Genomic DNA, 12,961 nt, shown 5'->3' on the forward strand with positions numbered 1-12,961 from the left:
GTATGTCACTAGCTGCCAGCTGTCCTGCGTAGTCTTTCATAGTCAAACCATGGGGGTATAATGCTGCAGTGGAACTGGATTAATGATAATCTTTAAATAGTTACACTGGGTTAAGTGACTGATTTGAAGTCTCAAGAATAATGCTGATGGTTGTAATTAAAATTAAGTCACTGTTGAACGTATCTTCTAAGTATAACATTTTTGTTTTAGGTATTATGACAAGAAAAGAAGTGCAGCAAAAAAGCAGCAGAAAACTATAGAATCACATGGTAAAGCTTTGAAATCTGCTGAGAAGAGAACAAAACAGACTTTGAAAGAAGTCCAAACAATGACCAGTATTAATAAAGCAAGAAAAGTCTATTGGTTTGAGAAGTTCTTCTGGTTTATCAGTTCTGAGAATTATCTAGGTCAGTTTCAATATTTTTCTATATTCAAACTGCTTTTGTTGGAATTACGGAATTATATTAACTATTTTATTTATTCAAGTAATAGGTGGTACATCTCACTTGATGATATGTGTCAGAGGAAGAACAATTGAGGGGCTTAGAACAAAAAGCAGGTAAGTGATGGAAACATAGTTTTGAGAAAATTACAGTTAAAGTTCTACATGCAATGGAACATTATACACTAGTTTGGTGAAATGACGTCCATATAGCAGCACTGCACAGTGTGATCACTTACCTGATTTTATCCCAAAGAAACATCCTTTTGGGTTATCACAACACGCACTTAACCTCATTTTTTTTTTAATAATGTCACTTACCTGCTTTTGTTCTAAGCCCCTCAATTGTTTGTATGCATCTGAAGTCTGACTGTGTAATATGTAGCTAGTCGGTGATGTATGCAATGGAGGGGGAAAGAAACTGGCCACCTTACCCCATTATCTCCTGGCCTAGTTGCCTCTTAAGTGGTGCCATGTTGGTATCACTTGTGGGGTTCAGACCTGTCTTTGGACAGTTGACTAAACAACGACAATTTGTGTTCAACAGTCAGGTTGATCCAGGATTGTTTTGCTGTTGGCAGAGTGCTGTGTTGCTCAGATGTTATTTGTTTTAATAATTGCTCCACACGTGTCGATGTATGCCTCATACTCTGGCACGAACATAACCAATCAGCAATTGGGGCATGCAAAGATTTTACGTTATGTTTGTTGACATGTGGAGTCTTCTTGTATGAAATGAGGATTACTTTTTTTTTACAACTCCTGATACTTATGTACAAGAATGAATATGTGGTGACTAATTGTCATTTAAAAGCTTGGTAAATAATTTATTAAATGTGACTAATCTTCCTTCAGTGATTGGCGGACGAGACCAACAGCAGAATGAACTGATAGTGAAGCGATACATGCGTCCAGGTGACATCTATGTCCATGCAGACATCCAGGGAGCCAGCAGTATTGTGATCAAGAACCCGTCTGGAGAACCAGTACCACCCAAAACTCTCAACGAAGCAGGTTCTATGGCTGTGTCATACAGGTATGTGAAAGAAACATGTGTAATTACATTGTGTCCTATTAAACCAAACCCTTTAACTCTATTAAATATAGAAGATAATCTAAATTTAACAGAAGAAATACTGAAATCAGAAGTAAACACTAAAATACTGAAACAATTGTCTTTAGAGACAATTAATATTAAGTACCCTCCACAAAACTGGCTTCATTTATACACTGACGGATCCTTGATCTCCAGAGAACAAGGTGCCGGTGCAGGTGTTACGTGCTGTCTCTTCTCACTTTATAGATCTCTTGGATATGGAACAACAAGTTTTGATGGTGAAATCATTGCAATAAGTGAATGTCTCAGAAATCTTCTATGCCACATCAATAAATTTAAGAATGCAGTTATATTGTCAGACTCCAAAGCAGCTATTCTATCAATAGTCTCTAAACACACACCGTCATCTCAAACAGCAGAAATAACTAAAATGCTCTCTCAATTAATATCACTCAATAAAAGAATTGTATTCCAATGGATACCATCCCATTGTGGAATCCTGGGAAACGAGAATGCGGATGCTTTAGCAAAGAAGGGCAGCACTGCTACTTACAGACCTGTTACTAAATCTACGTATTACTCTGTGAAGAGATTTATGAAATCTACATACTTAGACTTCAACAAACAAAATTTGATAACACAATCCCAAGGGAAAAAATGGAACTCTCTGCATCAAAATCCACAGTTAATTCCCGATTTACCACGAAAATCGTCTGTAGCTGCATTTAGTTTGGCAACAGGCCATGATTGTTTGGCCAAACATCTGCATAGAATTGGAATATATCAGTCCCCTAACTGTCCATTGTGCAACTCAAACCAAGAAATGGATTCGGAACACCTCAAAATCTGTGCTTCAGTGTCTGGCCATGATAATATCTTTGAAAAATATTGGAGTGCAAGAGGTCAAATGACTTTGTCAAACGCCTGGCATTAGAAAACAACAGCAACAACAACAACATTTGTCCTATATTTTCTTAAACATATCCTTGAAATTTGAAGTATTACTTCTTCTGGTGTGTAATATTCCACATGCTAATTGCTGGATAAGGTACTTAGGGCCGATTTCATCAAGCTTATTTAACTTTGTTACTTAAAGTCTTTTTAATTGACACTTAAATGGACACAAATTGGACTTCAAGTTCTCATTAAACTACATTTAAGTTAATTGATCAATATTTGGTCATTTAAATAATTAATGATGCATTAACGACAATAATTTTCATCATGGCGAGTACAATCAATAATGGACTTAATATTTGAAAATGATGATTTCTCACCAAGATAGGCGAGACTAATTTCCGAAAGAGAAGATTATTTTAATACAATGGACGAAAAAGATTTGCAAATGCGGTTTAGGCTAAGCAAGACATAAGCATTATATATTTTAAATAGTGCAGAAGATGATTTAGAATTTCCAACTGATAGTTAAGTACTTCATAATATTTAAATGGTACATTTATTGAAGAAACATTTAATCAGTCTTCAAGTGGCGAATATTTATATATTAAGTGGGAGTCGAATCGATAACTGTGGCTTTCATACAATGTAAAATTGTGTACCTTATCCATTGCATACACCATAACGTCTAAGGATGCTTTTACTATCTTTAAAATCAATCCATTGTTCTGGCTGTGTTTGAACTCACAGCTACACTCAGTCACCAAATTGTAATACAGTATTGACAGCTATACCTTGTGACTTGTTGATAGTAAATTAAGACTTCCCTCCCCCCTCTTTTGAACATTTCAATTTCTTAATATATATCTTTAACTATATGCAAATATAGTCGATTTACGAGCAAAACACATTAAGTAAAAAATAATTCTTCTGAGAAAGAGGCGTATTCATAGCATTCTGCAAACCCAGCATTCTCCAGTCTTTCCTATTATCTGCCTTCCTCTTAATCTCCTTATATGATCCATATATCTTAATGTCGTCTATCTGGTATCTTCTTCTGCCTCGAACTCTTCTCCTGTTTACCATTTCTTCTAGTGCATCCTTCAGAAGGCAGTTTCTTCTCAACCAGTGATCCAGCCAATTCCTCTTCCTCTTTCTGATCAGTTTCAGCATCATTCTTTCTTTACCCACTCTTTCCAACACAGCTTCATTTCTTATTCTGTCTGTCCATTTCACATGCTCTATCCTTCTCCATATCCACATTTTAAATGCTTCTAGTCGCTTCTCTTTACATCGTCATAATGTCCATGTTTCTGCCCTCATACAATCCCACACTCCACACAAAGCACTTCACTAGTCTCTTCCTTAGTTCTTTTTCCAGAGGTTCGCAGAAGATGCTCCTTTTTCTATTAAAAGCTTCCTTTGCCATTGCTATTCCCCTTTTGACTTCTTGACAGCAGCTCATGTTATTGCTTATAGTACATCCCAAGTATTGAAAGCTGTCCACTTGCTCCACTGCATATATGCACATAATGTGTGTATAAACTTAGAATTGGAAAATGAAATACACTTAAACAGAAACAACTTATCAAAAATAATAATATTTTGAGGATTTAGTTTCGTGAGAAGAAAAACGCCCTTTTCTTAGAAGTAATAATTTTAACTTATTGCATTTTGCTTGTAAACCGATGATATGTTACCTCACTTACAATTTTCCATTCTTGATTACACTCTTTTAACGCTTATATATCACTGAAGAACTGTTAAGTTATATAAAATAAATAAATAACAACTTCACTGTCTTAATATTTAATTTGAAGTGTTATTTAATCCAATTGGCTAGTTTCGATGTCATTTCCTTCATCCTCTGAACTGAACTGAACTGAACTGAACTGAACTGAAACTCACTAGAATTCAGAAGATGATGGAAACGACATCAAGATCAGTGAAGTTGTTTATTCGTTAATTAATTAATTAATTAATTTGCTTGTTTATTTGTTTGTTTATTTATTTATTTAGTTAGTGAGTCAGTCAGTTACTTATTTATATTTTTGTTTTAAATAACTTAATAGTTCTTCAGTAAAATTTATCTTTATATTCTTGCACACTTTAGTACCTTGTAAATTATGTGCGATACTATGAGAATCAAAGAGATAACGAGCATGCGCGCGCGCGCACACACACACACACACACACACACACACACACACACGCACGCACGCACGCACCCACGCACCCACACACACATTTTATTTTTAACCATACTATTTGGTAACATAGTGTTAAAATGTTGTGGTATGATTTGTGGGTTACAGTGTTGCATGGGATGCAAAAGTTGTGACAAATGCATGGTGGGTGCAAAGTGACCAGGTGTCAAAGACGGCGCCCGCTGGAGAATACTTGACCACAGGTAGCTTCATGATCCGAGGCAAGAAAAACTACTTGCCTCCCTGCCACCTCATCATGGGTTTCAGCTTCATGTTTAAGCTTGAAGACAGTTCTGTTTTCAGGTAAAACATTTTTAAATTTCATGGATTTCCACTGTGACACTGGTGAGAAGTTAGTCTGTATGTCCTTCATTTCATCTATAGCAGGGCTAATCAGTTTTCCCATTGACCCACTTCGAGAGAATTATAATGCTTGACGGGCCACACTCATTGCCATTTTTGTATAAATGATGTTATATTTTATATTGTAGTATATTTTATGGAAGGTGCAGGGTTAAAGTAACTGGAATTTCTCGCATTACAGACATAAGGATGAAAGAAGGGTGAGAAGTGCAGAGGATGATGCTTCGTCCATTGCAACTACAATGGATGCAATGTCCGTAACATCAACTGAGCAGGAGCAAGAGATTGAATTGATGGACAGTGAGGATGAAGTTGCAGAAAATGGTAATATTACTTAAGTATAAATATGAAATTATGTATCTCATCATTCAGTTGCCTGCAGAAGTTCGAAATTAACTGCGTGAAATTATTTACAAAATCAAGAGAAATGTATTCCTTCAATTTAATCTCGGTACAAGTGCTTTGAGAACTTAATTTAACAAAGTAGCAAGAAGATGGGTATTTGTACAAAGTAGAGACATCCAACATTTCAGAACTACTTGTTGGCTCCATCATCAGGAAAGACAGGGGAATGGGAAAACCTATCTCTAGTCCTTGAGAATAGTTCTTGGTAATGAATCCAAAAGATAGGTTACCTATCTCCAGTCCTTGAGAGTAATTCTTGGTAATGAATCCAGAAGATAGGTTCCCTATCTCCCTTGGTATTGAATCCAAAAGATAGGTTCCCTATCTCCAGTCCTTGAGAATAAGTCTCAGTAATGAATCCAAAAGAGAGGTTTCCTATCTCCAGTCCTTGAGAGTAATTCTGGTAAGGAATCCAAAAGATAGGTTCCCTATCTCCAGTCCTTGAGAATAAGTCTCGGTAATGAATCCAAAAGAGAGGTTTCCTATCTCCAGTCCTTGAGAGTAATTCTGGTAATGAATCCAAAAGATAGGTTCCCTATTTCCAGTCCTTGAGAATAAGTCTCGGTAATAAATCCAAATGAGAGGTTTCCTATCTCCAGTCCTTGAGAATAGTTCTTGGTAATGAATCCAAAAGATAGGTTCCCTATCTCCCTTGGTAATGAATCCAAAAGATAGGTTCCCTATCTCCAGTCCTTGAGAATAAGTCTCGGTAATGAATCCAAAAGAGAGGTTTCCTATCTCCAGTCCTTGAGAGTAATTCTGGTAATGAATCCAAAAGATAGGTTTCCTATCTCCAGTCCTTGAGAATGTTCTTGGTAATGAATCAAAGAGATATGTTCCCTATCTTCAGTCCTTGAGAATAGTTCTTGGTAATGGATCAAAGAAATGTGTTCCTTAGCTTTAAGAATAGTTATTGGTAATAGATCCAACTATAGATTCCCTATCTTCAGTCCTTGAGAATAGTTCTTGGTAATGGCTGAAGTAGATGGGTTCGCTAGCCTTAAGAATAGTTATTGGTAATAGATCCAACATGTAGATTCCCTATCTTCAGTCCTTGAGAATACTTATTGGTAATAGATCCAACATGTAGATTCCCTATCTTCAGTCCTTGAGAACAGTTCTTGGTAATGGCTGAAGTAGATGGGTTCGCTAGCCTTAAGAATAGTTATTGGTAATAGATCCAAAATGTAGATTCCCTATTTTCAGTCCTTGAGAATACTTATTGGTAATAGATCCAACATGTAGATTCCCTATCTTCTCTGTCCTTGAGAATAGTTCTTGGCAATTGATCCGACAGATAGGTTTCCCCATTCCCTTTTCTCTTTTCTCTAATGGTGTAGCAAATATGTAGCTCCGATATGTTGAATGTTTGTACATTTAGAACATGGTACAAATACCCAAAAACATATTTCACGTTAATCATGATGGAAGTCTGAAATCATACTTAAAGTGGCCAAAAGTATTAATTAAATCACGTCGATCACTTTCTGAACTAGAAGTATAGAATATTGTATCTTCTTGTATAGGCCTACTTACATTTCATTCAGGGTCCATGTTAAAAAAAAGAAAAAACCTTACCACCTTCTTCCTTATACACACAGAGATGCGCACACATTTATTTCTTCAGTCAAACTTAGGAAGTTTTGTTAACTGTCCACCCCAACGTTTTTTCACTTGTGCTATATGGAAAACTTGTATGCATGCTCAGGTTACAGAACGTGAATTGTTGTTGTTGTCTGATGCCAGACTATTGGCAACAATGTCATTTGTCCTGAACATTAATTGTTATCAGTTGCATAGCAATACACAGAACTTTGTCATATATATGTTGATATATAACTCTTCATTTGTATAATACCGGTACATACAGAGACATGTCTCATACCTTCCAGAACATGACAAAATGTTGCCAATGAAAAACACACTTTGAGGAACATTTCGAGATAGGAAACCTAGGCCTATGTGTGGAAAGATTCCCTTCGAAGTTTTCGGATTTCAAACAGTCTTATTCGTCCCTTGAATGATACCTCTACATGGGAATTTTCTGGAGAAGGTTTGGGTTTAGGAAGAACAGATAAATTTCTCATACCTTCCTGTTACAATATTGTTAGAACAAATGTTCGAAAGTTTGATCTTCATTAACAGTGCAGGCATTGCACAACATAAGTAATGACTCATAAGCTTTTTTTAACAGATGGTGTTGAGGAGAATGCTGAACCTTCAAATGGTGTTCATAAAGAAGAAATGAAAACTGATGATGTTAAAAATGAAGATGAAAGCAGTAGCAACGAGGACTCTGATGATGAGGAGGAGGAAGAGGATGAAGAGGAGGACGGCAAGAGACAAACAGAGGATCGAAAACTAGAATTTCCAGACACAGAGATCAAAATCGAACACGTTAAAGGCAATCAGTAAGTAAAAGATCTGTCCATTTTGAATCTTGCGTACACTACTTTTAACACTTGAATATAAGTAATTGATTAACTAGCGGACTTACTCGTGTTAATTATGTCTGTGCGGCTTTCAGCTGTTTCGGTGCTTCATTACACCATCCTCAGAGCCTACTAGATCTCGGCGTCATCTCGAACTTCTCTGCCTGTTATGTGGGTGCGTTTGATTGTTGAAAAGTGTTGAAAAGTGGAGTCAAATAGTGTGTGTGTGTACTGAAATTGATCTGTGTATTGAGAATTTGATAGGGGTGTGTTTTAGTGTGTTTGTATATTTCGTATTGTTCTAGTGTGTTGAGTTTTTGGTTCTTGGGTTGTATGTGTAGGATTTCCATGTCCGCATATATGTTCTTGTATGTATAGTTAGCATTGGTTATGTGATCGGCGTATGTAGATGTATTGTGTCCTCTGATTATTGCTTTAATGTGTTCTTTGTAGCGTGTTTGGAATGATCTGCCTGTCTGTCCAATGTAGAACTTGTCGCAACTATTACATGTGAGTTTGTATACACCTGTGTGGTTGTATTTATTTGTTTGTGTTTTTTGTGTGTTGAGATGTCTTTGTAGTATGTTTTCTGTTCTGTATGTTATGTTGTATTTCTGCTTTCTAAATGAAGATGCGATCTTATGTGTGCTTTTGTTTTCATATGTTAGTGTGATATATTTCTTGTGTTCTTGTGTTTGTGTTGTGTTTTGCGTGTTTTTGTGTTAAGTTTTTGTTTTGTCTTTCTTATGATGTTGTCTGTTATGTTTGGATTGTAACCATTTTCTTGTGCTATGTCATGACACACACACTATTTGACTCCACTTTTCAACACTTTCAACAATCAAACGCACCCACACAATAGGCAGAGAAGGTCGAGATGACGCCGAGATCTAGTAGGCTCTGAGGATGGTGTGATGAAGCACCGAAACAGCTGTAAGCCGCACAGACTTACATAATTAACACGAGTAAGTCTGCTAGTTAATCAATTACTTAAAAGATCTGTGCTCTAGTGAACATAAATATTGGTTTGGGTTTAAGCTTGATAAAATTTCATATATCTTTGGAATCTTAAGTCACCTTAGGTGGCTGCTTCGTTGTCATGCTTGCCATTATCCATGAAATTCGTGGGTTCATAGTTGAAACTGAATTATGAATAATGACCTTCTTCACAGGAATAAACCTTGGGTCTCTGTGCGATAAGGTTTACATCACATGAAAACAATTCTGTCCATCAGATAGCTAGAGGAGTATGGTATCTCAACTCTTCTGTTTTACAAAAAAACAGTAGGCCCTCTAATTTGTCTTCCATTTTTCAGAATTACGTTACACACGACATCAACTTCATTGATCCAAGCCTCGGACCAGTCACCAGAAGAAGAGAAGGTGATCTTTCTTGGAGACAACAAACCAGTTACATTAAAACCATCCTTGTCTGCAAGTCGGCAAAAGAAAGGAAATAACAGGTCACGCAACAACAGCATTCGTGATAATGAGGGAGAAGGTCAAAAGGGGCAAGGGAAGCAGCAGCAACAGCAGCAACAACAGCAGTTGAAGCGAGGCCAGAGGGGAAAGCTGAAGAAGATTAAAGAGAAATACAAGTTTCAAGATGAGGAAGAACGGAAGTTAAGAATGGAAATTTTACAGGTACTGGTGTGAATGACTTTCATGATAGAATTACTTACTGAAAACAGATTAAAAGTCATTTGTAATTTGGTAGGTATTAGTGTATTTGCTTTAATCTAGTACAATGTCGACCTCAAGCTTTCAGTTGTTCTATATGGAAAAATAAAAACATTTTATATTACGACTTACACTTTGAAAATGTTATAAAATGAAAGAGCTTCATCTTCTGAACATGAACTGATTCTTCTTCAAATGGTAATCCTCCTTCAGAATGTCATCCTCATTACCATCTGTGTTATTATTAGAAACACGGCATCTTTTGAAATATTTCACATATACATCTTGATTACGGCGGCCGGGTAGCTCAGTTGGTAGAGCAGCTGGCTACGGACTGGAAGGTCCGGGGTTCGACCCCACGTGGTGACAGGATTTTTTCTCGTTGCCAAACTTTCAGAACGGCCCCGAGGTTCACTCAGCCTCCTATAAAATTGAGTACCTGGTCTTTCCCGGGGGTAAAAGGCGGTCAGAGCATGGTGCCGACCACACCACCTCATCCTAGTGCCGAGGTCATGGAAAGCATGGGGCTCTACCTCCATGCCCCCCAAGTGCCTTCATGGCATGTTACGGGGATACCTTTTACCTTTTTATACATCTTGATTACACAACTTTTAGCACTGTATCACTTCGGAATACGTATGATAAGAACTTTCTTGTGTTAAATATTATTAACGTACCTTGTTAACATGTTTCGACCTATTTTCGGTCATCTTCGGAACTGGTCGTTGTTGGTCTTGGCGCCTCTTGTTTCCTATGTGGGTGCGTTCATAGTGTAGAGTCAAAGAGTGTATGTGTTTTGAAATTGAGTCATGTGTTGAGAATATCGTTGGGGTGTGTTTTCGTGTGTCTGTATATTTCATATTGTTCTAGTGTGTTGAGTTTCTGGCTTTTTGGTTGGATGTGTAGTATTTCCATGTCTGTGTTGATGTCACACACATAAAATTGCAACCTCATTCAAGAAATTAAACTACAACATCGCATACAGAACAAATAACACTCTGCAAAAACATCTCAACACACAAACAACACAAACAAACAAATACAAACTCAAATGTAACACCTGCAACAACTTCTACATAGGACAGACAGGCAGATCATTTCAAACACGTTACAAAGAACACATCACAGCCATAACAAAATTACAAAACACCTCCACATATGCAGAACACATCACAAATGCCAACCACACCTACAGAGACGTCAACACAGACATGGAAATACTGCACATCCAACCAAAAAGCCAGAAACTCAACACACTAGAACAATATTCATGAAATATACAGACACACGAAAACACACCCCAACGATATTCTCAACACACAACTCAATTTCAAAACACATACACTCTTTGACTCTACACTACGAACGCACCCACATACGAAACAAGAGGTGCCAAGACCAACAACGACCAGTTCCGAAGATGACCGAAAATAGGTCGAAACATGTTAACAAGGTACGTTAATAATATTCAACACAAGAAAGTTCTTATCATACATATTCCGAATATTTCACAATTGACTTGCTGACAGCTCAAGACAAACATCAAATATAACTTACTGTACATACATATTCTAAAATACTGTTGTGAAACATTAATCATAGCATCATCTTCAAATAAAGAAATTCCAGAGCATATACAAAAATCAAGTTTTATGCACATGCGAAGACTAAAAGGAAGGCAGAAAATAGGGAAGATTGGAGAATATTGGGTTTGCAGTGAAAGACCTGTCCTTGGACAAAATAACTGGAATAACATTTACACTGATTGATAACTAGAGAGATGGTGTTTAGGGAAATTTACAGCATTTATTGTGTGTCTCTGTTGAAGTTCTATAAACAGTGTAATTTTTTAATGAATTCAATTATTGTGATGGTGTTAAAGGATGATTTTTGTTGTAATACATGATTTTGTTTGAAATTACAGTCTAAAAGGATGATGTTTATATGTGAGTAAGTCTTATTTTTAGAGCGAATTGTTGCTATAATATAACTTTAAATAAATGATATCATCATTTCGATAATCGCCACAGTTTTGTAGAAAAAATTAGCCAGAATACACTGTATTGCTGAAGATATAACTAGCAGTAGGCAACTTTTCCAGAACTTAGAATCTGCAAGCAATTCTGGAAAGTCAGAAAAATTAAATCTTAACACACCATTGAAAGCCCAAACTTTTCCGACATACAGCAGAATCTCATTAATTCGATTTTCTAGGGACAAAAAAAATTTGAACGTCATATTTGAGAAAAGTACTACTGAAAAACATTTTTTTTCTCATCTGCGTTAAAAACATCATTTGAGTTGTACTTTTCTATCATGGATGGAAGTGTCGTATTTTTCCACGATTCGACAGTGTCAGTATTCACACTTGCAGTCTCGCCTTGGAAACATCTGTACATTAGACTGTGACGGTTCTTGAATTCAGCTTGTTTGAACTATTTTAGTAACACGTTTTCTAACTCTGGAAAGTGACCGTCATCTACACGTTTTTGTTTGCTGCTTTTTCCTTCCAAATACACTGCTTCGATTTTTTTTTTTTTTGTGGTGACTATTGTATTTAGTGTTGACAGAGGAATGTTGAGTTTCCGCACAGTGTCATTCCATTTCATGTCTGGGTTGCCGTCCACTTCTTGAATTATGTTCCATTTTTCTTCACTCGCAATATGACTTACTTTCTTCTTATCCATGGCATACAAACTCGAGGCTTACGTACAAGCTTCCACCAACAGTGAAACAAGTTACCGATGATACTATCTGACTTTGCCCTCCTTCGTCTTTTTCTAACGGAAACGAAGTAGCAGCGTGCCTGCATTGGCGTAGGCAGCGGAGTTGAGAGGTTGAGAGTAGGAGAGAGAATGCATGTGCACTCGATGTGCAATTGTTCATCAATATGGCCACTGACTGTCAAGTTTGAACGCAGTAAGCGGGAGATGTCAAATGTGTAAACGGGTAATTTTAATATATGTTTAATGGAATTGGGGCTGGGACTTCCAAAAATAGACGTACTAAACAGGAAAACATGGTAATGAGGAACATGCTAACGAGATTCCACTGTAGTTTAAATGCTGGGTAACATGTAAATTTATGTCTGTACTTCGTGGCTTTGCCTATAGTTCATGATTACGGTTTGTATTTGAGATAATTGGGTTTTTTTGCTTTCGTTAGTCTGCAGGCACTGGGAAAGAAAACAAGAAGGGGAAGAAAGGTAAAGATTCACATGGGAAAGATTCGTCGAAACTAGAAAAGAAGAATGCTGCACGAATCCCAAGACCCGCACCTGCCCCAAAACCAGTGGGTGATGGGGAGGAATCAGATGGAGGGGAAGCTGTAGAGGAGGTGACAGTAACAGCTGATGTCGATATGCTGGACTCTCTCACAGGTTCACCTGTGCCTGAGGATGAGCTGCTCTTCGCTGTCCCTGTTGTGGCTCCTTACAATACCTTGCTCAATTATAAGTAAGTGGACGCATAATAATTTC

The 12,961-nt window shown here is 37.1% G+C and overlaps 1 protein-coding gene across 3 annotated transcripts in view; it reads left to right on the top strand.

Annotated features, from left to right (window-relative positions):
- Clbn (Nuclear export mediator factor NEMF homolog Clbn) overlaps positions 1 to 12,961 on the top strand; it is a 54,994-nt gene that overhangs the window by 30,385 nt on the left and 11,648 nt on the right. For all 3 annotated transcript variants that reach the window (XM_069832605.1, XM_069832606.1, XM_069832607.1), the window contains exons 9-15: positions 211 to 407; positions 1,298 to 1,478; positions 4,712 to 4,906; positions 5,148 to 5,290; positions 7,566 to 7,782; positions 9,120 to 9,447; positions 12,649 to 12,938. In XM_069832605.1, the coding sequence (XP_069688706.1) occupies positions 211 to 407; positions 1,298 to 1,478; positions 4,712 to 4,906; positions 5,148 to 5,290; positions 7,566 to 7,782; positions 9,120 to 9,447; positions 12,649 to 12,938 (1,551 nt within the window). The remainder of the gene's footprint in view (positions 1 to 210; positions 408 to 1,297; positions 1,479 to 4,711; positions 4,907 to 5,147; positions 5,291 to 7,565; positions 7,783 to 9,119; positions 9,448 to 12,648; positions 12,939 to 12,961) is intronic.

This window comes from Periplaneta americana, chromosome 8 (genome assembly GCF_040183065.1).
Source record: "Periplaneta americana isolate PAMFEO1 chromosome 8, P.americana_PAMFEO1_priV1, whole genome shotgun sequence".
In the NCBI taxonomy this organism is placed as follows: domain Eukaryota; kingdom Metazoa; phylum Arthropoda; class Insecta; order Blattodea; family Blattidae; genus Periplaneta; species Periplaneta americana.